A 24,537-nucleotide genomic window follows, 5' to 3' on the forward strand; every position below is an offset into this window, starting at 1 on the left:
CGGTGTCCCTCAGCCCAGCCTGTCCCTTCTTGCAGTCTGGGAGCTCTTGGGGGATGTCCGACTGCTGGCTTAAGCCTGCTTTCCACTGCCACGGAGGCGGGAGAGGCTCCCGCCACTGCACTCGTTAGCCGTGAGCCTGGCTTCCGGCTGAGCAGCATGCCCCCTGTGGGAGTGCACTGGCCACCAGGGGGAAACTCCTGTATTGAGCATCTGCCCCCTGGTGGTCAGTGCGCGTCATAGTGACCGCTCGTTCCATGGTTCGGTTGATTTGCATATTACCCTTTTGTTATATAGGATATCCAGAATAGGCAAATCTATAGAGATAGAAGTAGATAAGTGGTTGCCTAAAGGTTAGAGTTTGGGGGAGGGGTAGTAAGGATAGACTGTTAATAGGCATAAAGTTTCTTTTTGGGGTGAACAAATGTGTTTAAATTGATTGCAGTGATGGTTGCACAACTCTGTGAATATATTGAAATGTATTTAATTGAATAATTTAAATTGATGAATTGTCTGGTATATGAATGAACGTGGATTATCAGATCCTAAAATAGAACTGTCGGCTCCATTTGATTGAGAAGCTCGTGGAGCTCAGACTGTAGATCAAGGAAGGAGCTCAAGATACATCTTCATGACCTGGAGAGCTCGCCTAAGTGACCTCAGTCCTTTAGTGTTATTCTTTTCTTGGGTGAAGTACCGTTAGCACGTCACTGCAGCAAATATGATATTTTCTGGGTCTTGCCCTACTGTATGATTTTTTACAAAGTAGCACTTCAAAGATCTAGCCTTAAGCTCAATTCTTAAAGAGTCAGTCAATGGGACCTGAGACTTCTTATTAGTCATTAGTGGATTTAAGTCCTAAACCAGCCTGCCTCTCAAACAAAAAGTTTAGCACACTTCATTAAAAATTTTTGATTATATATTCTTGAGATTCTACTACAGAGGGGTAGAAAACCCCCAAATAACTGAATCTTAATTTCCTGCCCTCCAAGATTGACATTTCTTATGCATTTGAGTTTTGTGGTGTAAGACTCATACTTGCTATAAGAGTATCTTTAATGCCGAAACCGGTTTGGCTCAGTGGATAGAGCGTCGGCCTGCGGACTGAAAGGTCCCAGGTTTGATTCCGGTCAAGGGCATGTACCTGGGTTGCGGGCACATCCCCAGTGGGGAGTGTGCAGGAGGCACCTGGTCGATGTTTCTCTCTCATCGATGTTTCTAACTCCCTATGTCTCTCCTTTCCTCTCTGTAAAAACTCAATAAAATATATTTAAAAAAAAAAAAAGAGTATCCTTAATACAGTTGACCCTTGAACAACTCAGGGGTTAGGGGAGCCAGCAACCTGCACAGATGAAAATACTCACATAACTTAAGTCATCAGTATTTACAAAAACAAAAACAAAAAAAAAACAAAAAAAAAGAAAGAAAGAAAAAGGAAAGACTAGCATAGAAAAGGACCAGGATATGGTAGTCCTAAAAGTGAAGTTAAAATATAGTCCAACACTCACTTCCATACTTAGGTCATCATTCATCCTGATGCAATTAGAAAGATCTGTTCCCGGGTGGGGGCCAATTGTAGGGCCTGGGAACCTGGCAATAGAGAAGTTTATTACTACAGGTAGAAAATTGCCCCTTTCAGCAGATACCAAATTACAGCATAGTTCCCCTGCCCCCCGCCCCCCGCCCCAGTTTTACAAAATTCCTAATTGAGTTCTATGGATTCATGGATGTCATAAGGTATAATGAAAGAGAGCTCCAACTGTCATTAGAGAGAGGTTACAAACTACAGAGAATCTAGCCAAGATGAAAATGAAGAATTTGCAATTCAAAGTCCTGCTTCCTCACCCTTAATTCAGGAGAGAAATTTCACTGGGGTGGATAGCGCCCATAAACTCCACTGCCATTCCTGAGCTCTTCCCAGGGAAGGTCAGTCTGTTCACTGAGAAAGGTAAGCGAGTGCAGATGAGCTTCAGAGGAGGGCGAGTGTGAGAACAGGGATGGGTTCCCAAAGGCTTGAGAACCCTGAGTGCGAAGGAATAAATGTGTGATCAAAACCTAGCTAAGCGAACGTAGCAGTGCATAGTATATTTCCAAACACTGAGAAACATTTTAGGTAGCCTAATTTTTTGTCTATTACATTTCCAAGTGGATATTATGAAATTCAAAAGAACAAGAAAACTGCACTTCAAGAAAACCACAGAGCCATTTTTGTTTTAAAACTCAATGTTCAAAAAGTTAGAGAGTTTACACAAGCAAAGTTCCACAATAAAGATGTTATGATCTCAGGATATGAAAACCTAAATGATTAAAAGGTCAGGCAATAGGAACAGGCCACCCAAGAAGAGGAGAGTAGGTATATTTGGTATATTTTGCTCTTTTAACTTACTTGTGTGTTCTAGTCACATCCAAGGCACCATCCTCTATTTTTCCATATGTGGGCCTTTCACCTGAAGCATGGATTTGGTTAGCTATACATGAGAAAGGTGTCAGTGACAGTCTTGGAATCAGTGTCAGACTATCCAGATCCAAGGCATCTGTAGCAGAACAGAAAAGAATAAAAACAAATTTACTTTTGGTTTAAACTAATATGTGTATTTTCTTTCTCTCTCTTGAGATGGGACCATTTCTGAAAAAGCAGAAGTCAATTCAATTCTATTAACACTTGAACATAACCCTTTCCTCCCTTGATGTCTCATTATATAGGGTAGAAATGCCAAGTGTTTGTTTGTTTTTTAAAGCAGGGGGAAAAGAGGTGGGGTGGGTTCAGAAAACCCTACTAAGCAACTAGGTGTGGGGGGGGGGGGTAGGGGGGTCAAGGATCTGCAGCCAGAGGGCAAAATCCAGCCAGCTGTCTGTTTTTGTAAGTAAAGTTTTATTGAAACACGGTCACACCCATTCATTCACTATTGTCCATGGCTGCTTGGGCGTACAACAGCAAAGTTGAGTAGTTGCTGCAGAAACCATATGGCCTGTGAAACCTAAAATATTTACTATGTGGCCCTTTACAGAAACAGTTTACTATCCCTAAAGAGAAAAGACACTGTGGTTGGAACCTGTCAGAGTAACAAACAGTTTTTGTTTGTTTTAATGACTATAGAAAATAGGGGGAAAATCTAGGCTTTGGAGTCAATCACAAATTTTTAGTTCAAATACTGGCTCTGTCACATACCCATTGCGTGATCTTGGATATATAACTAAACCACACTGAGCTTCAGTTTACTTACATATAAAGTGACACATAAGCTTAGGCTAATTAGTAATTCAATGCTTCTTATCTTTAAAATGGGAATTAAATTAGCACCTACCTCTTAGGGATGCGGTGAGACTTAAATTAGTTAATAAATATGTGACGAGCAGAGAACTGTGCCTGGCACATAGCAGTGCTGTCATAGTTGTTGTGTAGCTGTTACCACTGAGTTAATGTTAGTAAAATCACCTCTAGCACTAATTATTGTCTGATACCAAATGGCTGTTCCATTGGGAGTGGCAGTAGTTTTCCTTTCTGCACTTGAGATGATCCACAAATCACTTTCTTTTCATTCCTTCTTAAGTTTATTTTGATAATCATCCTATTTTGTCATTTCCGAACCAGCCATTACCTTTTACTTTAAACACATCCAGGTGGTGATGAGAGATGGCGCTACTTTGAGCATTTCATAATATAAAACCTTTTTTCTTTAGCCTAACATTGAGTAGTAGTCCACAGTTTAACCCACTACCTGCCCCACATGTAGATTCTATTGTGTCCCAGTCTAACTCCTCTTTGTCCAAAATGACTTGTCCAGATTTGACTCTTCTTCAAGCACTTAGGAAATTGAATTCTTCTGGGCTTGCATTCTTCCTCATTCATTGTCCCCAATTGAAATAATTTTTCCACGAGCTTTACTTTTCCAAATGCAACCCATCTTTCAAGGCCTGGTTTAACTCTCATTTCTTTTACAGAGCCTTCTCTGAGCTCAAGTCTATCTTACCAATAATCTGTAAGGGCTTAATTTTAGGACTTAATCTCTATTATACATAATATGGGGCCTGGCATAGAGTAGGTGCTGAAACATAAATTCAGGGATAAATACCCAAATATTCAGCAACTCTTCCTATACAAATAGAATTGTGGTTATTTTCCTTTCGAAAATAACCCTACCCCAGCTCTGTCTGATAAGGTCTGGGAGAGGGGCTATCCAGGCTTACCCAGCAGGGGTGTGTACCAGCATGTATGTTTGAAGGTCAGGGAAGTCTTATGTATTCTTGCTTCTTGACCACTATGTTGTTTATGGCCACACTGCTTCTGAAAAGAAAGTCAAGTAATATTAGCTATCTAAAGTGTTGTAACATAACATTTTATAATCTACTCTCTTCATCTCTAAAGGTAGAAAGAATATAACTGGTCTCAAATAATTCTGCAAGATAGGTCAGGAAGAAAATTAATGATGCCAAGTAACAAAGCTTTCATGACTTTGATCAAAGAGTATACTCTATGCATAAAGTATAATTCTTTTTTTTTAAATTTTTTATTGATTAAGATATTACATATGTGTCCTTGTCCCCACGTTACCCTCTACACCCCCCCCCCCCGTTGTCCATGTCCATTGATTAGGCCTATATGCTTGCATACAAGTCCTTTGGTTGATCTTTCCCCCTTACCCCCACCCTCCCCTACCTTCCCTCCAAGGCCCGACAGTCCAATCAATGCCTCTCTGTCTCTGGATCAGTCCTTGTTCATCAGTTTATGTTGTTCATTATATTCCACAAATGAGTGAGATCCTGTGGTATTTATCCGCTCTCCAGTTCCATCCATGCTGTGGCAAATGGTAAGAGTTCCTTTTTCTTCTTCCTCTTCTTAAAGAATACCTTTCAGCATTTCATATAATGCTGGTTTGGTGGTGATGAACTCCTTTAGCTTCTCCTTATCTGTGAAGCTCTTTAGCTGACCTTCAACTCTGAATGATAGCTTTGCTGGATAAAGTAATCTTGGTTGCAGGTTCTTGCTATTCATCATTTTGAATATTTCTTGCCACTCTCTTCTGGCCTGAATGGTTTCTGTTGAGAAATCAGCTGACAGTCGTATGGGTACTCCCTTGTAGGTAACTGACTGTCTTTCTCTTGCTGCTTTTAAGATTCTCTCTTTATCTTTTGCTCTTGGCATTTTAATTATGATGTGTCTTGGTGTGGTCCTCTTTGGATTCCTTTTGTTTGGGGTTCTCTGCGCTTCCTGGACTTGTAAGTCCATTTCTTTCACCAGGTAGGGGAAGTTTTCTGTCATTATTTCTTCAAAAAGGTTTTCAATATCTTGCCCTCTCTCTCCTTCTGGTACCCCTATAATTCTGATGTTGGTACGCTTGAAGTTGTCCCAGAGGTTCCTTACACTATCTTCATATTTTTGGAATCTCTTTTCTTTTTTCTTTTTCGGTTGGGTATTTTTTGTTTCTTTGTATTTCAAATCTTTGACTTGATTCTTGGGATCCTCTTGTCTGCTGTTGGATCTCTGTAAATTATTCTTTATTTCAGTCAGTGTATGCTTAATTTCTAGTTGGTCCTTTTTCATGTCCTCCATGGTCTCACTATACTTATTGAGGGATTCATTAAATTTATTGGCGGTTTCCATAAAATTCTTGAAAAACCTTATAAACGTGGCCTTGAACTCTATACCCAGTCATTTGCTTTCCTCCATTTCTGCCATTTGTGACCTGTTTCTTTGTCTCCGCATTTTGGCAGCTTCCCTGTGTTGATAGAGTGGCCCTGCACGCCAGGTGTCCTGCAGGGCCCAGTAGCTCAGCCTCCCCAGTTACCTGGGGTGGACACTCTTGGTGCACTCTTGGTGCCTTGGTTGTTGTAGGATCACTGGGAGGAATTGAACTCCAGGCCAATTGGCTGTGAGAATCAGCTGTGTCTAAAGTGGGAGAACTTCTGTGCTGAAGACACCCCTCTGGGGCAAGACTTGCTTCAGTGGGGCTTTGGTGCTCACTGAGTCTGCTCCCTGAGTGTGTCCCTTATGGATCTGAGGAGTTGCAGTCTGGATGGTCCCCCTCTGACCACTGGGTACAGTGGCTCCTGGATCTAAGGAGGTGCTAATTCAGCCTCTGCCTGAGGCCACACAGCAGGAGCCACGAAGAGGCTCAGCTGTGAAGCAATGCAAGCCCCTCCGGGGCCTTGGGCCTTCTCTTGGAAGTTCCGGGTCTGCCTGGCTTGGCTGCAGTTAGGTACATTCACATGCAAAAGCCTCTGCCGCAGCCTGGGTGGGACGGGGTCTCAGGGAATCAAAGGGCGGATCAAGGAGCTATGGCTGATTCTCCGCCTGGAGTCGCGGGTCTCAGTGACCTGCTAATTGCTGCAAGCACCTCTGAGGGAAAGCCGCCTTCAAGTTCGCCCGCTGCCGGACAGACCAGCTTCTCCCCGTATGAGTCCTGGGTCCCCAGAGACTTCCCGGAACCAGAGTTCAGAGCAGTCGGGAGCTTGTGATTCAAAAAGACAGCCGCGTCCTCAGGTGCCACCCCCTTTCCTCGCGCGCGCGAGCCACCATACCTCTGCACTTCACCTCCGCAGCGCCTCTGGCTCTCAGCGTGCTTTTCTTTCCTTCTAGTTGTAGAATTTACACTCAGCCAGCCTTCCTGTTGTTCTGGATGATGTTTGCTCTGTCCTTTGCGGTAATTTTCAATTGTTGTGAGAGGCGGCAATTTCCCAGTGTTTACCTATGCCGCCATCTTAGTTTCTCTCCCATAAAGTATAATTCTTACTAAAAGCCACAGTTCCATAACTGAACAGAATGATAACATAATCAGTTCTCTTGTCCTTTGAGACAGCTTTGATGGACTTGGGGATTATTATGCTAAGCGAAATAAGTGAGTCAGAGAAAGACAAATATCACATGATCTCACTCATATGAACAAAAAGGTCCAGAGACATGGAATTATGCAACAGACCGACAGATCTCAGAGGGAAGGATGGGGGGAAGGGATTAACCAAAAAATTTATATGCATAGCCCAGGGACACGGACAGTAGTGCAGTGAAGGCCTGGGATGGGTGGGAGCCAGGCAGAGGGGGGAAAAGCAGGGGAAAATGGGGGACATCTATACTACCCTCAACAATAGAAATAAAATCTTCAAAATCACAGTTAAATAGTTTAACAGAATGTTAATATCATCAATTCCCAGTGATTGACACTTTTATATAAACAAAGGCTTTGATGAAAGAGTTCTGGGTGCCCTAACCAGCTTGGTTCAGTGGATAGAGCATCAGCCTGCAGACTCGAGGGTCCCAGGTTCGATTCCAGTCAAGGGCATGTACCTTGGTTGCGGGCACATCCCCAGTAGGGAGTGTGCAGGAGGCAGCTGATCGATGTTTCTCTCTCATCGATGTTTCTAACTCTCTATCCCTCTCCCTTCCTCTCTGTAAAAAATCAATAAAATATATTTTTAAATTAAAAAAAAGAAAGAGTTATGGGTGAGGGGCAAGCTTAGTCATATAATTCTTCACAATACTACAATAAAAATATTTAAACATCACCTTTTTTTAGGGTCTACCAGGATTGTATTCATGAACATGCTCAAGAAAATAAATAGGTTTCCATCTGCCTATAGAGTTCTAGGTCTATTAATATATACTGGACTTAACTTTCTATTTTGGCATAGAATTGACTCACAATGGCACTTACACCGTTTCAAGAAGCTTAAACTTACCAGTTCTTTAAGACGTTGTTGAATTATATCTGTGCAGGACAAAGGATCATAATGAGGAAATTCCTCGTCTAAACAGCTCTGTAAAGAGAAAATTGTGGAGTGTTGTCAAAGACAGAATGGTGAAAAAGAGTCAAAGATACAGAACATATTAGACTTAAGAGAAGATAATGCTACCTGAAGAGGGTGAAAATGACCATTCTTTATTGTGTGTTCTGCTTTAAGGGAACAAGTTTGTAATTGCTAACCTCTCATTGCTATTTTCCCCATTACTAAAGAAATAAAGGCCAAAGGTCAGGAACAGGAAACTGACTGGTCATTGAAATCTTTAGGCAGAGGCCAAAGAAGCTTGTTGGGAGACATAACTCAGAATAATAAAAATGGTACCAATAAAAATTATATAGCAATAAAATCATGGCCTTAGTCCAAGAGGTAGCTACATACTATCATAGTTACGTTATAATAGAAAACTTTACTTGTGTTCTTAAAATGATTAAAGCATATTTATATAAGGAGGTTTTTTCCAGTTCAACTTATTGCAGAGGGCTTTTTAGGAACTCTGCCTAGCTTAATCTCCCACATGAATAAAACTTTTTTTTCCCTGCTTAACCAGATGTGCCTACATTATGGCCTGGAAACAGATATATGTGATTACCACCCTTCTCTCCTCCCTCCTTCAGTTCCTTATGTTCTTCACTTATGAACAAAAAGAAGAAATTCACCAAGTGTCATCAGGAAAAGAAAAACATTAAACTCTCCCATGGATCTCTTGAGATATCTAGACAGGAGTCGAAAGGTTAATTCAAACAGGAGAAAAAAGAGGCAGTAAATATCAAAGCCCATTCAAGTGTGTCAGAAAGGAGGTGCCTGAGACTGAAAACTGGCCTTTCCTAACGGATAATGAATTCTGAAATGCCTCCTCTTTGAAAGATGTAATGTCTCCAACAAGCCATTCATTAATGTGAATGAATGGTTTTGCTAACCATTTTCAGTGCATAAGACAACAAAGTCCACCATTTTCTTCTAAGTTGGTTACTTAAGTTTATGATTAAAATTACTGCCCATTATAAGTTAGCCTTGGAACCTTACACAGTTTGGACATCATCCCCCACTAAACACTTATTGCAGAGGTTTGTTTGTTTTACCTGAAACAGCAAGCCATGGAGTTGCCTTTGGATTAACTTCTTTCTTAGTGACTTGATTGTTGCTGTAAAGAGAATTCATAACCAGCTGAATATTTCGTTTTCCCTTAATTCATTGCGTAAACCTTTAGCAGCTTTAAACTGGGGGCCGGAGGAAAGGCGAGAGAAAACTAGGCCTTCTGCGAGTGGCATGCCCAACTGGCCACTTGTGAAAACAAAGCAACAGGAGAACAAGGCAGGTGGGAGCAGCAACACCATTACCACCCTTAGGTATTTAAGCTTGACCTGGAGAGATGCAGGTGAATTGTCTTCTAGATGTGAGTCTTAGATTATTCAATCTTAAAATGGGAATACACCTTAGAGGTCATTCGGTCCAACCCTACCAATATGGACATCCTCTACAATAAGCCTGCACGTGAGCTATAAGGATGGGAGCCCTAGAAGTAAGGCCTAGAATCCCAGAGTCCTACAAGCAGGTCTGAGATCATGCAAGCACTGATGCCCAGAGGACTTAAGTGATAACTGGTTTATTCCTGGAACTGAGATCAGACTCACAGTTCGGTGCTGAATTCACTGTACTCTTCTGTGAAATTAAAAATATGTGTCTGCTTAACTAAAATCTGCTTCCCAATAACTTCCAAATTCTCATCTCTAGAATAATGGAAATGGGAAAAAATACTATTTAACTCTTTGAACTACATAGTAACATATTACTTACATATTACTCCACACTCTTTGGAGATATAGCCAAGAACCAGAAAACAGGCCCAAAGCTTTTGAACAACCAAAATAGATGTTGATATCCATGCCTTTTCTTCATGTGGGAATGCCTCGCACTTCCACTCAGAAAGTGGGCTCTGAATTTATACATAATTCTCACAAACTGACTGTGTTCTCAGCCTACAGATGATTAAAAACAAAAATTAAACTAGAGTAGGAAGCTCTGCTAGATGGAGGACTATTAATAGCTGCCACTATTTTTTTTTTTTTTTAATCACTAACAGCCAAAAAAATTAACAGCAGCTACTCTGGTGTCCAAAACACATCTTAAACTAAATAAAAAATGTTTGATATCGCAATCGCCTGAAGATATTCTGAGCTATGAAAACAATGCTAATATATATAAAAATAAATACATAATCTAATTTAAAGTCTTTTCAGAAAAAAGGCTTTAAAATTTTTAATTATGTGGAAATTTACCCACATAAAGTTCTATTTTGTAAGAGTATTTTTAAAAAATAACTAATTTCTCAACTAAGCTTGAGATAGTGTTACTAGCCCTACTAAGAAGAAAGTCTATATTTTTAAAACTATCTCTCTATATAAAAGACTAAGTGTCTGTCCTTCCCTCTGACCAGTAGCTATGACGAGCACTGACCACCAGCGGGCAGATGCTCAACGCAGGAGCTGCCATGACACACACTGGCCATTTAAAAATAAACAGGACTGTGGACCTGGCACCAACAAATCAACATTCAGCTTCCCCCAGGTGGGACACAGGCCCTGTCACCCCTCTGGAGTGACACCCCACCAAATTGCAGCCAATGTTGCTGAGACCCATGGTGCAAAATGCGGCCCACAGCCCAGCCCAGCCCAGAACAATCACTGTGGGCGCAGGGTAATGGCATCATGTAGCAACGCCCGGCTTCCTCTCCCTAGAGACTAGCCTCCTTGGAGTTTCTTCAGCCCAGGAACCCAACTTGCTTTATAGCCAGGTGCAAACATTTTATAGTTCAACCAAATGTTTGTGAAGCATTTTCCCGTGCCTCATCTCATTTGATCCTCACAGAAGTCCTGGAGTAGGTAGATAGGAGACTCAGTAGAATCCTATTTTCTTTTCATAAGCCGGAAAATGGAGATTTAGAAAGTTTAGAAAGTTGACCCGACTGAAAAGAAGTAAGAAATGGTGGACCTTGAAAATGACTTCAGGTTTTCTCACTGTGCAGAATATAGTCAAACACTGCTGCAGTTAAATATTTTACCCTTTTTTCTCCCTGCGTGATCTACAACAGTAATTTGCTTCATGTTGATATTTATTGCTGTGTTGCTGACAATTACTTAAAAGAGAAGTTGGGGTGCTTCACTGGGCTGGAAAAAGTTTAGCTAAATCAGAAAGCAGGTCTAACTAAGTAAGTCTATCTACATATATAAAAGGCTAAGTTGACTCATGCAAGCACGATACATATAAAGCTCTCGCTGGCGCCAATCACACGCGTGTGTTTCGATCTGTCATTGTTGATTGTGAATTTGATTGACACTTCTATTATAGAGAAAGGGCGAATAGCGGTATTAAAATATTTCTTCTAATTAATTTCCTTTCAATGTGCATGAATCCATGCACTGGGACATTCGTTTCTAACATATTTGAGTAATTTAAACTTTAAAAATATTCTTAATACTTAGAACTCTAACAAATATTCAATTTTTAAAAATTCTCTGCATCCATTATATTAAGAAATAAGGTCCCATCCTCCTCTTGACCTACATCTAAGCAACAGCAACCAAAGCTTTCAAAAGCGGCCGGGAACATTATGTTTCTGAAGGTTGTATATCTCCAAAACACTGTCTTTGAATTTCCAAATTTAACTTGTGTTTCAGAAGAAATAACAAGTTAGTATAAGACTGTCTAAATTGCCCATCTGCCTTCCTACGAGGCAATCTTGGGTTTTAGAAACAGTCCGTCTCCAAACATTCAAATTGTAAACCTTATTTCAACAGATGCTTTGTGCAATGTGTAGCAACTATTTCCATATGTTTCACAAGGCAAAACAAGCTGGTTTATGACCCTAATTTGCATTCACCTTTGCATTCTCCTTCATGTATCTGGAGCTGGACCTGCCATGTCTCTAGGACATGTAGGCTTTGCATGGAAGCAAGAAAAAAATGGGCACTGCATCCCCTGCTGTTGCCATCTGTGATGTAGGCTGGGAGCAGGTGTCTTGGATACATTGCCTTTGGAAGAAGCTGAGATAAAACAGTTTTCTAAATGACTGTGCAATGAGGCTTTCAGGCAAAGGCCTGCAATTAATTGACTGTTGAAAATCAAAACCATAATATTAGAGCTGAAATAATTTTAGCTATCAATTATGGTTGACTTTTAGGGAATGAGGACTTTTATAACAATATATGTTACATCATGTTCAATAAAATTGTGCATTAAAAATACCAGGGTTCATTGAAAACTACAATGATTTACAAGACATATATCTGTCAAAAGACTTATATACGTTATGTAAAAAAAAAATCCTGCAACTGCAACACAATAACAAAAGGACAAATGTGCTCATTTGAAAATGGGCAATGCCCAGCCGGTGTTGCTCAGTGGTTTAGTGTCAATCCATGCACCAAAGAGGTCACCAGTTCTCTTCCCAGTCAGGGCACATGCCCAGGTTGCAGGCTTCATCCCCAGTAGGGGGTGTGCAGGAGGCAGCCGATCAATGGTTCTCTCTCATCATTGATGTTTCTATCTCTCTCCCTCTCCCTTCCTCTCTGCAATCAATAAAAATATTTTTTTAAAAACACATATGTCCACACAAAGACCCATTCGTGAATATTCATAGCATCTTTCTCTATAACAACCCAAAACTGTATGTAATTTAGATGTCCAATAGGAAAAAAATAACCAAATTATGGAATGTTCATACAGAGACATAGAACTAAGCCATGAAAAGGGCATACTGCTGGTGAACACAACACGGATAAATACTATGCTGAGGGAAAGCAGGCAGGCACATACGCAGTACATACTGTATAACTCAATTCCAGAATCGGCTGAACTAACCCGTCAGTGACAGAGATCAGATCGGTGGTTGCTCCTTGTGGTGGTGATGGCGGGGAAGGGGGAGTGACCAGCAAGGGCAAGGAGAGCTCTCTGGGGCTATAGAAATTCTGTGTTTCCATGCATTTGTCAAACTGGTTGAACAGTAAAGTTAAGATCTGAACTTTTTGTGGTATGGTCATTATTTACCCATAAAAAATAATTTTAAAACTTTAACAAGAACAGAAATAGCAGGGTTGATGAGTTTGCATTAGGTAGAAACCAGAGCACTAACACACATAGTTATTGAATTATTAGTACCTAGGAAGGTAACTTGGATCACTGAGACATGCATGTGAAAATGGCCAAAGGCTGCCTCGCAGGATACCAGATACTGTTGACCCTTGAAATGGCCTGGTGCTGGCGGGGTGCTAAGGAAATGCTGGTGGCAGTGGGTCTCTGGGGCAGGGCAGCCACAAAAGTGAATGCAGGAGGTGGTACAGTCGATGACAAGCCAGAGCCCCGCAAGGCAGGGGCAGCGATTCTCTGGGGAGCGAGGCCCAGGAGCAGACACTTGTTTTTAATTTTCTTAAAAGACGGCAGAAAGGGCTCCTGCTGCCTGTCAGCAGCCAAGGGAAGTTATAGTTCTACTAGAGGCCCGGTGCACAAAAATTTGTGCACTCGGGGGGGGGACAGGGGGGGTCCCTCAGCCCGGCCTGTGCCCTCTCGCAGTCTGGGACCCCTCGGGAGATAATGACCTGCTAGCTTAGGCCCGCTCCTGGGTGGCAGAGGGCAGGCCCAATCCCTAGGTGCAGCCCCTGGTCGGGCTCAGAGCAGGGCCGATTGGGGAGTTGGGGCGCCGCCCCGTCATGCACAGAGCAGGGAGATTGGGAGGTTGTGATTCCACCCTCAGTCACGCTCAGGGTAGGGCCAATTGGGGAGTTGGGGCACCGTCCCCTGTCACACTCAAGGCAGGGTCGATGGGGAGGTTGTGGCGCCACCCCCTGTCACGCACAGAGCAGGGCTAATCGGGGGGTTGGGGCGCTGCCCCCGTCACCCACAGAGCAGGGCCGATCAGGGGGTTGGGGTGCTGCCACTCTCACACTCAGGGCAGGGCCAATGGGGAGGTTATGGCTCTACCCCATCACACACAGAGCAGGGCCCGTTGGGGGGGTGGGGGTTGGGGAGCTCCCCCCTATCAGGCACAGAGCAGGGCTGATCAGGGGGTTGGGGCCCCGCCCCCTGTCACGCTGATCCTGGTGCTGGGAGGCATATTACCCTTTTACTATATAGGGGAGAGGCCTGGTGCATGGGTGGGGCTGGCTGGTTTGCCCTGAAGGGTGTCCTGGATCAGGGTAGGGGTGCCCACTGGGGTGCCTGGCCAGTCTGGGTGAGGGGCTGAGGGCTGTTTTCAGGCTGGGAGTGACTGAAGCTCCCAACTGCTCCTTTTTTTCTTTTTTCTTTTTTTTATTCTGGGCCAGCTTTAGCTTGAGGCTTGGCTCCAGCTCTTAGGCCTCCGCGCTGAAAGTAGGTTTCTGGCCTTTGCTTACAATGTTGCGAATCTGCTGCCTGAAGTCCGGCGGTATTTGTTACAATGTTTCTTAAACTGCCCACTCAGAGGCCTGCAGCCGCAGGCGGGGAACGTTGGTTTCCTCCGTCACTGAGGCAAGCAAGCCTCATGTTAGTTTCAAGCTGCCTGGCTGCCAGCCGCCATCTTGGCTGACAGTTAATTTGCATATCTCGCTGGTTAGCCAATGAAAAGGGTAGCGGTTGTACGCCAATTACCATGTTTCTCTTTTATTAGTGTAGATTCCTTCCAACCAGATCTTATCCCCAGGAAAATCGAAAATAAAACAATCTAACTCCCATAGTAAACTAACATGCCTTTACCCATCTGCCAATCATGATGAGGCAATCAATGTGACAGGAATATGCCCTAGCACAGCGATGGCGAACCTTTTGAGCTCGGCATGTCAGCATTTTGAAAAACCCTAACTTAACTCTGGTGCTGTGTCACATATAGCATTTTTTTGATATTTGCAACCATAGTAAAACAAAGACTTACATTTTTGATATTTATTTTATATATTTAAATGCCATTTAACAAAGAAAAATCAACCAAAAAAATGAGTTCTCATGTCACCTCTGACACATGTGTCATAGGTTCGCCATCACTGCCCTAGCAGAACAGACGGCACCAAGTATGACCAAGCACTAGTTATTGTTTTGCATTTGTTATGTTACTTATAAATGAGTGACTGCTGCATTTTCTGGAAGAGGATACTGAGGCTCCAACAGGTAAAGTGATTTGCCCCAACTCTCTCCAGTTTCTCCTTTGCAGGAATCAGAATACAGGTTTAAACTTCAAATCCCATGCTTTTTATCATCAAGCTATACTGCCTCCTAGGTTACTTCATCCATACCAGCACCCTTCATTGGGGAAAATTTAGGCCCCCATCCCATTAGAGGTGTTGCAAAAGCTATACTTGACTTTGGTTTTCTCCTTGGCTCACATTTCAACACCTACCCTAAAGTGTCTCCATCACCTGAATGCCCCTTCCTTGTCTCATTTCCCTCTTGTGTACTGACTGCTGAGGACATGGGGCTCTCATCTTGCATCCATCCGCAAAGTTGTAAGGCTGTTGTCTGTCCCACATCTCATGACCTCCATGCTAAGAATAGCAAGCTAGAAGAGTTTCCAGTGAGATCATCTAGATGAAAGCCTTCTCTAAACTATACAGTTCATACATAGACATTGTTCCAAAAAGGAGTTATGATTAAACAGAACCTTCTCAGGCTCTCTCCCCAATGAAAAGTTCTTGGTTTCTAAAGGTAATTCCCTCATTGTCTATTAAATGAGTGACTCAATGATAATTTCATGTCAGATAGGAAAGAAAAAAAAGGATGAATAGTAAAGAGGTTATGGTTTAGATGAGATCAATTAGTGTATGTTTCATGTATATTAGATTCACCCTAGTATGTTGAGTGCACACCCTAGATCTAAGATGTTTTTATTCCGTTTTTAAAGTAAACATCAATTTACTCATCCAGTATTGCCTTTGTAACAAGATAGTTAGGTGCACACAAAGGCAAAAGGCAGCAGAAAACATACAAGTAACCATTCAAGAAATGTAGCCGTTCTAATGACACCGCTCATGGAGGCAAGCACGTATGCGGGTTATGTCGCAAATCAATCCAGTCCTGGTGGCACATTGAAAAGTTGAACAATATTCTCCATTAAGCACTAAATTCTGAATTTCTAGTCAAATGGCATAAACAGCTTCCTGGTTCCAGTTTGTGACCACTGTCATTGACCTGAGCAGATGAACAAAATAACTGCATCCCACACCATTTGCTAGCGAGCCCTTCTTAGATGGAACAGAAAGTAGTTGCTTTACATACTTAATGACTTTATTAAGCTAACTGGAAAGTTTCAGAAGAACCAATGGATTTCAATATTTGTATTTTCTGACCCAGAATTCAAATGTTGACTCAGAACTCAAATAGCATGTGGTGGCAGTGGTCATGGCAGGAGGTGTGAGGATGTTTGTGTGATCACCGTCTTACCTCAGTGACATTTAGTCAGCCTGTCTGGAAAGTCTGCTCTATAGAACTTGTCAAAAATATCTGCTACCTATCCCTGACCGGTTTGGCCCAGTAGATAGAGCGTTGGCCTGCAGACTGAAGGGTCCCAGGTTCAATTCCAGTCAAGGGCATGTACCTTGGTTGCGGGCACATCCCCAGTAGGGGGTGTGCAGGAGGCAGCTGGTCGATGTTTCTAACGCTCTATCCCTCTCGCTACCTCTCTGTAAAAAAAAAAAAAATCAATAAAAATATGTTTTTTAAAAAATATCTGCTACCTACATTTCCCTCTTCTTGCAAAGGTTGATTTTTTAAGAGAATTATTAGGAAGATCTTCAGAAACAAATGGTTGTAAGAGTACAATCTTGACACATTTCCCTTCTTTATGTAGCAAAAAATACCATTAAGTAGAAGAGTTCCTAAAGTCAAGCAGGTTGTGAGCACCTAGAGACAGAAAGGGGTCATCCACCCTACTTTATCCACCCAAAAGAAAATGCATGCATTCAACCCCGAGCAGTTGGGTTGAATATTTTAATAATTTTAATAATACTTGGACCAATTATCTCCTGAGGATAAACTGGGAAGACAGTAGCAAGTTCATAATATCAGAAATGTATATTTTGAGATAAGTTACAAAAGTTGACTTCAAAGAAGAAATCATGGGGGTTTGGGAGAAGTGATAAATTCTTAGTTTTATAAAATATGGGGAGGGGGGTGTATAGTATTGATTTAATCAAAAGATAAATATAACTGCACCAAAAGATTAGTCCTCTTAGCATAGTGTCCAAAGCAAACACACCATAAACCAAATTTGGTTATTATTCATGCCTCAACCTGAACACTTCTAGTCCTAAAGGGACCTTCTCTGAGGCCCTCTGGGCAATATTAAAATAACACACAGATTGTGTCATTCAAAGCAAGCCTTACATTGTGTGGCAGAGTGAAACAACGTAACCCAATACTTAGAGTTATTAAAAGCTAGCAAGTTTAAGAAGAAGAATAAAATGTTGCATAACCACTGCTACTTTAAAACTAGCCAGTTCCTTTAAACTCTTAGATAGCCTTCTCAGATAACAATAGAAAGGGTACAAGAAATCCAAAATAAACACATCAAGAAGTTCCATCTCTAGCTTGCCTTAAGCTTATAGTTTATTGTTTATTGTCCAAACCAACAGCTTCCTATAAAAAGAACATTTATACTTAGAACAAGAAGCTGGCTGAACAAAGTCAGTTGTCTGATAAATGGTCAAATAAATAAGCTTTATATGTTTATGGTGTTGTTGTTTTTTTACATTTTTAGAATAAAAATTTATACATAATCTGACATCTGTAATTTGACAGTTGTCTTCTCACCTAAATCCTTAGTAAACACTCACCCACTTTTAGGTAATGTAGAAAAACGAAAAAAAATTCTAACTTGTAAAACAAAAATATATAGGTAAAGAATACATTTTAAAAGGATGTTCACACATATTTAATATTTTGACACACATTAAATTCATAAGCATTTTGTCCAACCCTAAAATAACCGCTTAAAAGAAAACAGGGAGGAAGGGTCTTTTCTACCACAAGATGGGTCCAAACTAGCTAATAAAATCAGGGCAGGATCCACAAACAATTTGCAGGCTCAAATATCCCAGGTGAACAAGATTTTTCCTCCTTGTTTACTGTTTCAGATATTGAGACGTTTTATTTAATTTTTAAAGCATTAACAGTCTCGGACAAGTTTAGCAACTGAAAGGAAAGCCAGTGGTTAAAGCAATCTACCTAGCTACTAGGCAAATGCCTCTGAACGCCCACAGTACGCCTTCTGGAACCATTTCATTGTCACAACTGTCTCACTAATACAGCAGCTGTAATCTCTACAAATGGCTGCAGTCCTTTCACCCCACCTCAGAGGGGACGAAATTAGGCCGTAACAAATACTTGCTACTCACTTTTCAGTTTCCTTGTCTTCTGCTCGAGGGCCTGGCAAGTGTTCACTAGCTCGGTATTTATAGCCTGGAGACTCAGTTGTTCTGAAATTGCTTCCTCTGATTGATGCAGCAACGACTTCGCCTTTTCCCTGGCAGAGTGGGCTGTGCCCTCTCGGTCCTCAACCTGGAGACATACAGTTAATACTGGATTTTCACAGTGTGTCCCGGAAAGAAAGCCATTGAGCGCACACTCTTATGCACAGGAAACTGCAAATGTGCTTTTGTTCTCAGGGAAGTGATAAGCCTCCACTGAACTTCTGCTATTCTGTGTTTGCATGGGCTTCGTGCGCCCCAGCTCTATCCCCAGCCCTAACAGCCCTGATATGTCAAGTTGCCTCTTTCTGCAGAGCTGCCTCCTTTCGCAGCAGACTGTTGACACCGCCTCTTTTACAACGCCCCCTTTACTTCCTCCGCAAACTGCTAGTCTCCAGGGACTGAACTTCACAGTTCCTCTTTGGGTTTTTTTTCTTTCTTTCTTTCTGTTGTTGTTCCTTCTCCATTTTTATCTCATGGTTTTAAGGACATCGGAGGAGCCTTCCCCTAAATATAATATAGTCAAAGGCCGCCCTACCTGCTCCTCTGCATCCTCTAGCCGTTGACTGGCTTCTTGGACCTTCTTCCTGAGGATGGCTTCCTGGTTGACAGCATCTTCTTGCAGTTGTTTAATGGCTTCTAGTTGTTTCTGCCTGGAGTTAAAAAAAAAAAAAAAAAAAGTCCAAACCACAAGCTGTCAGTGACATTTCAACTAAGAGTCACCCCTGGGAAGTTGTGACAAATTCAGACTTCATACATTTCCTCAGAGATCAGAGGAAAGAGTGAAAGTGTTTACTTCATACAAGTGCTTCTCCAATATAGAATTTAAATTAAAGCCATCGTCTTGATCACTTAGCCTGATGTCCTCACTTTACAGATCAGGATGTGTAGTTTCCTGTTTTACAGTAGAATATTTGGTTTCCCACAGGCTGCATTCATAGCACTTTGCATCGGTGGCCAACTGCCTGCAGTGGTTCTCAACCTTCTGGCCCTTTAAATACAGTTCCTCATGTTGTGACCCAACCATAAAATTATTTTCGTTGCTACTTCATAACTGTCACGTTGCTACTGTTATGAATCGTCATGTAAATATCTGATATGCAGGATGGTCTTAGGCGACCCCTGTGAAAGGGTCGTTCGACCGCCAAAGGGGTCGCGACCTACAGGTTGAGAGCCGCTGGCTTAGAGGATGGAGCTACAAGGGGGTCACAGTAGCAGGTGCAATATTGACACAGCACAGCTAGCTTTTGCAGAAAATAAAATAGAGTGAGTGAGGGAGGAAAAAGAGAAGAAATAGAAACTTTATTTCATGACCTTAGCCTTTCTCCTTAAAAGTTGCCAATCATGCTAGAAATGTGTGCCATGAGGACAGGAAGGGCACTCCCAAGCTCACACGAAAGCCAGATGTCAGTATTTCCCCTGAAGTCTTTTCTTTCTGAAGACCTTCCCCTCCCTTTCTTCCTCAGCCCAACCTCTTAGTGTTGTTATGTCACCTCTCTTTCGGATCTGACCTTAATTCTCAAAATACGTCGAAATGCATCTACTCTGATAACAGAGGAGATTATTTGAAGTATGCTATGTATCAATATATCAATGACTATCTGGAAACAACTTGCCCTGAATAAGGATCTTAGCTCAAAGGGATGACAAACTTTGGGAGTTTCAAAGCAGAGGGGGGGAAACATTGTCAAGTTTAGGCCATTTGTGTTCCTCTTCAAATGTTAACACACAGAATCCCATTGTGCGTTGTCATAAATCCTGCCCTGATTACAAAAAGGACCACACAAAAGACAAGGATGGGTGAGAATGCTTTACCATTATAGTAAACCAGCAAACAAAACCCTAAACAAAATTAAAACCACCTGAACACATATTCTACTAAGATGGTACAATAGCTTATAGTCAGGGTTTTCTTTTCTTAAATCGTGGTGAGAACATTTAACATGAGATTTACCCCCTAACACAGTTTTAAATATATAACACAGAGTTAACTATATGCACAATGTTATACAGCAGATCCCTACAACTTTCTCATCCTATGTAACTAAAACTATACCCGTTGAAGAATTGCAACTCCCATTTCTTCTTCCCCGAACCCCTGGAAACCACCATTCTACTCTCTGCTTCTATTGGTTTGATAATTTTTAACACCTCATGTAAGTGTAATCATGTAGTTTGTCCTTGTGTAACTGATTTATTTCACTTAGAGAAAGGTCCTCAAGATTCATCCATGTTGTCGCATGTGGCAAAATGTCCTCCTTTTTTAAGGTTGAATATTATTTCTAGACCGCATTACTTCATTCATCCACTGATGAACGTTTAGGCTGTTTTCACGTCTTATTCTGAATAATGCCGCAATAAACAGGAGTGTGCCAGTATCTCTTCGAGATTCTGCTCTGACTTTTTTTGGATATATACCCAGAAGTGTGATTGCTAGATCATGTGGTAGCTCTATTTAAATTTTTTTGAGAAACCTCTATACTGTTTTCCATAGCAGTTGCACCATTTTATATTCCCATGAACGGTATACAGAGTTTCAATTTCTCTACACCCTTGTCAACACTTGGTATTTTTTTTGGATTTTTTTTTTTAATGCAGTCTTCCTAACAGGTGTGATTCATTCATCATTGTAAATGACTCATTGTGGGTTTTATTTGCATCTCCCTGATGATCGGAGATTTTGAGCATTTTTTTCACATACCTGCTGGCCAATTGTGTATCTTCTTTGTTTCTGTTTTTTTTGAAAAATGGCTATTTAAGTACTCTGATCATTTTTCCCCCCAACTACACACTTTTTTTAATTCCCATCCCCCAGCCCCCATTTTGCAATGATCAGCTTGTTCTCCATATCTATGGTTCTGTTTGTATTTTGTTTTATTAATTTGTTTTGTTTTTATAGATTCCGCTTATAAGTGAAATCATATAATATTTGTCTTTCTTTGACTTATTTAACTTAGCATAATACCCTCTAGGTCCATCCACATTGTCAATAATGGCAAGGATATTCATATATAAAATAATATTCCTTGCCGAAACCGGTTTGGCTCAGTGGATAGAGCGTCGGCCTGCGGACTGAAGGGTCCCAGGTTCGATTCCGGTCAGGGGCATGTACCTGGGTTGCGGGCATATCCCCAGTAGGAGATGTGCAGGAGGCAGCTGATCGATGTTTCTCTCTCATCGATGTTTCTAACTCTCTGTCTCTCTCCCTTCCTCTCTGTAAAAAATCAATAAAATATATTTAAAAATAATAATAATATTCCTATGTATATTCAAATATATATATATATATATATATATATATATATATATATATATATATATATATAAAACCTCTTCTTTATCCATTCATCTATTGATTGACATCCATGTTCCTTCCATATCTTAGCTAACACTAGTAGTGCTGCAATGAACATAGGGGTAAATATCTTTTTGAGTTAGTGTGCTTTTTGTGCATGTGTTTTTGTTTTTAATAAATACCCAGAAGTGGAATTGCTGGATCATAAGGCAGCACCCCTTTTAATTTTTTGAGGAAACTCCATAGTATTTCCTATAGTGGCTACACTAATTTACAATCCCACCAATAGTGCACAAGGGCCCCCTTTTCTCCACATCCTCTCCAGCACCTGTTCTTTGTTGATTTATTGATGATTGCCAACCTGACAGATGTGAGGTGATATCTCATTGTGGTTTAAACTTGTATCTCTCAAATGATTAGTGACATTGAGCACCTTTTCATATGTCTGTTGGCTAGTCCTCTTTGAAGAAATGTCTATTCAGGTCCTCTGCCAATTTTCACACTGGGTTATTTGGTGTTTTTGTTTGTTTGTTATTGAATTGTAGAAGTTCCTCATGTATTTTGAGTATTAACCCCTTATCAGATATATGGTTTGGAATATTTCCTCTCATTCCATAGGTTACCTTTTCACTCTGTGGATTCCTTTGCTGTGAATAAGCTTTTTAGTCTGATATAGATCGACTTGTCTATTTTTTTCTGTTGTTGCCTGTGCTTTTTGGTGTCCTATCCAAGAAATCATTGCCAAGACCAATGTCATGAAGCTTCCCCCCACCCCCACCCCCCAAGATTTTCTTCTAGGAGTTTTACAGTTTTAGGTTTTATGTTTAAGTCTTCACTCCATTTTGAGTTGATTTTTATAGATGGTATATAATAAGGGATCAAATTCATTCTTTAGCATGTGGATATCCAATTTTTCCAATACCATTTGTTGAAAAGACTATTGTTTTTCATTGTGTATACTTGGCACACTAGTCAGAGATCAGGTGGATTGCTTCATTCTCTTCTCTTGGTCTCTATGTCTGTCTTTAGACCAGTACCATACTGTTTTGATTACTGTAGTTTTATGATATATTTTGAAACCAGGAAGTGTGATACTTTCAGATTTGTTTTTTCTCAAGATTGTTTTGACTATTTCAGGTGCTTTGTGGTTCCATATGAACATTAGGATTGTTTTCCTCTATTACTGTAAAAAATGCCATTAGGATTGCCCTAACTGGTTTGGCTCAGTGGATAGAGTGTTGGCCGATGGACTGAAGGGTCCCAGGTTTGATTCCAGTCAAGGGCATGTACCTTGGTTGTGTGCTCTCATTGATATTTCTAACTCTCTATCCCTCTCCTTCTCCCTTTCTCTCTGTAAAAAAAAAAAAATCAATAAAATATATATGATATATATGTTTTAAAATGCCATTAGGATTTTGATAGGGATTACATTAAATATGTAGGTTGCTTTGGATAGTATGAATATTTTAACATTATTAAGTCTTCCAATCCATGAACATAGGATGTATTTCCATTTATTTACATCTTGATTTCTTTCAGCAATGTTTTGTAGTTTTCAGTATACAAGTCTTTACCTCATTTGTTAAGTTTATTCCTAAGTATTTTATTTATTTGGATGCTATATTAAATGGGGTTGTTTTTTCAGGTTTCTTTTCAGCTATTTTATTAATAGTTTTATAGAAATGTAACTGATTTTTGTATGTTCATTTTGTATGATATAAAATTAAATTTGTTTATTAGTTTTAACAGTTTTTTTTGGAGTCTTTTGGGTTTTTTACATGTAAAACCATGTTATCTTCAAACAGAGATGACTTTACTTCTTCCTTTCCAATGTGGATGCCTTTGTCTTGTCTAATTGCTCTAGTACCATGTTGCATGGAAGAGGTGAGAGTGGGCATGCCTGCCTGCCTGCCTTATTTCTGAACTTAGAGGAAAAGCTTTCAGTTTTTCACCATTGAGTATGATGTTGGCTGTGGGTTTTTCGTAGATAGTCTTTATGATGTTGAAGTAGTTTCCTTCTATTTCTAGTTTTTTTGAATACGTAGTTTTATTATGAAAGAGTGTTGAATCTTGTTAAATGGTGTTTTTTTTGGTGCTCTTGTGATATTTATTCTTCATTCTGTTAATGTGCTGTATCACATTAATTTATTTGTATATGTTGAGTCATTCTTGCATCAAAGGGATAAATTTCACTTGATCGTGATATATAATCATCTTTTTAATGTGCTGTTGAAATTGGTTTGCCAGTATTTTGTTGAGGATTTTTACATGTATATTCATCAGGGATATTGGTCTGTAGTGGTGGGTGTGTGTGTGTGTGTGTGTGTGTGTGTGTGTGTACAGTGTTTTTGGTGTCAGGATAATGCTGGCCTCATAAAATAAATCGGTAAGTTGTCCCTCCTCTTCAGTTTTTTGAAAGAGCTTCAAAAGTTTGCATTAATCTTCTTTAAGTGTTTGATAGATTCACCAGTGAAGACAACTGGTCCTGGGCTTTTCTTTGTTGGGAGGTTTCTGAATATTGTTTCAGCCTCTTTACTAGTTATTGGTCTGTTCAGATATTCTGTTTCTTCTTGATTCAGTCTTGGTTAAGTTGTATGTTTCTAGGAACTTATTTATTTCTTCAAGGTTATCCAATTTGTTGGTGTATAATTGTTCATAGAAGTGTTTTATGATAGTTTCCCCTACTGTGGCATCAGTTGTAATGTCTCCTCTTCCATTTCAGATTTTACTTATTGGAGTAGTCTCTTTTTCTAAGTCTAGCTAAATATTTGTTGATTTTGTTTATCTTTTTTTTTCCCAAAACCAACTCTTAATGTCATTGATTTTTTAAGATTTATTTTCCTATTTTGTTTACTTCTGTTCTAATTTTTATTATTTCCTTCCTTGTGCTAAATTTAAACTTTGGTTTTTTTTCCAGTTCCTTGAGAAATGATCTAAGCTCTCAAGAGTCCACTATCATCTGAATGAAAGCAAAATGACTCTGCCGACCAATAGAAATACATACTTAATAATATTAAATTTTTAATAACTTGTATGTGTATGCATATATAAGATAATACATTGTATGTACTTTATAAGTCATAA

At 40.4% G+C, this 24,537-nt stretch overlaps 2 protein-coding genes across 6 annotated transcripts in view; both read right to left on the bottom strand.

Annotated features, from left to right (window-relative positions):
* The window catches only part of IRAG2 (inositol 1,4,5-triphosphate receptor associated 2), a 52,225-nt gene extending 33,908 nt beyond the window's left edge, over positions 1 to 18,317 (bottom strand). Inside the window, exons 1-6 of one of the 5 annotated variants that reach the window (XM_036299228.1) lie at positions 18,087 to 18,317; positions 8,814 to 8,875; positions 7,672 to 7,749; positions 4,186 to 4,282; positions 2,384 to 2,531; positions 1,506 to 1,587 (exon numbers count right to left, since the gene is read on the bottom strand). In XM_036299228.1, coding sequence (XP_036155121.1) covers positions 1,506 to 1,529 — 24 coding nt within the window. In that variant the 5' untranslated portion in view covers positions 1,530 to 1,587; positions 2,384 to 2,531; positions 4,186 to 4,282; ... (1 more) ...; positions 8,814 to 8,875; positions 18,087 to 18,317. Of the gene's footprint in view, positions 1 to 1,505; positions 1,588 to 1,842; positions 1,929 to 2,383; positions 2,532 to 4,185; positions 4,283 to 7,671; positions 7,750 to 8,813; positions 8,876 to 18,086 lie in introns of those variants that run through there. The other 4 variants (XM_036299227.1, XM_036299225.1, XM_036299229.1 and 1 more) reach the window with 4 other exon arrangements.
* The window catches only part of LOC118650822 (inositol 1,4,5-triphosphate receptor associated 2), a 39,950-nt gene continuing 33,729 nt past the window's right edge, over positions 18,317 to 24,537 (bottom strand). Inside the window, exon 17 of the mRNA XM_036299224.1 lies at positions 18,317 to 18,811. Within this exon, the coding sequence (XP_036155117.1) occupies positions 18,628 to 18,811 (184 nt within the window). The 3' untranslated portion in view covers positions 18,317 to 18,627. The remainder of the gene's footprint in view (positions 18,812 to 24,537) is intronic.

This window comes from Myotis myotis, unplaced genomic scaffold (assembly GCF_014108235.1).
Source record: "Myotis myotis isolate mMyoMyo1 unplaced genomic scaffold, mMyoMyo1.p scaffold_m19_p_3, whole genome shotgun sequence".
NCBI classification, from domain to species: Eukaryota; Metazoa; Chordata; class Mammalia; order Chiroptera; family Vespertilionidae; genus Myotis; species Myotis myotis.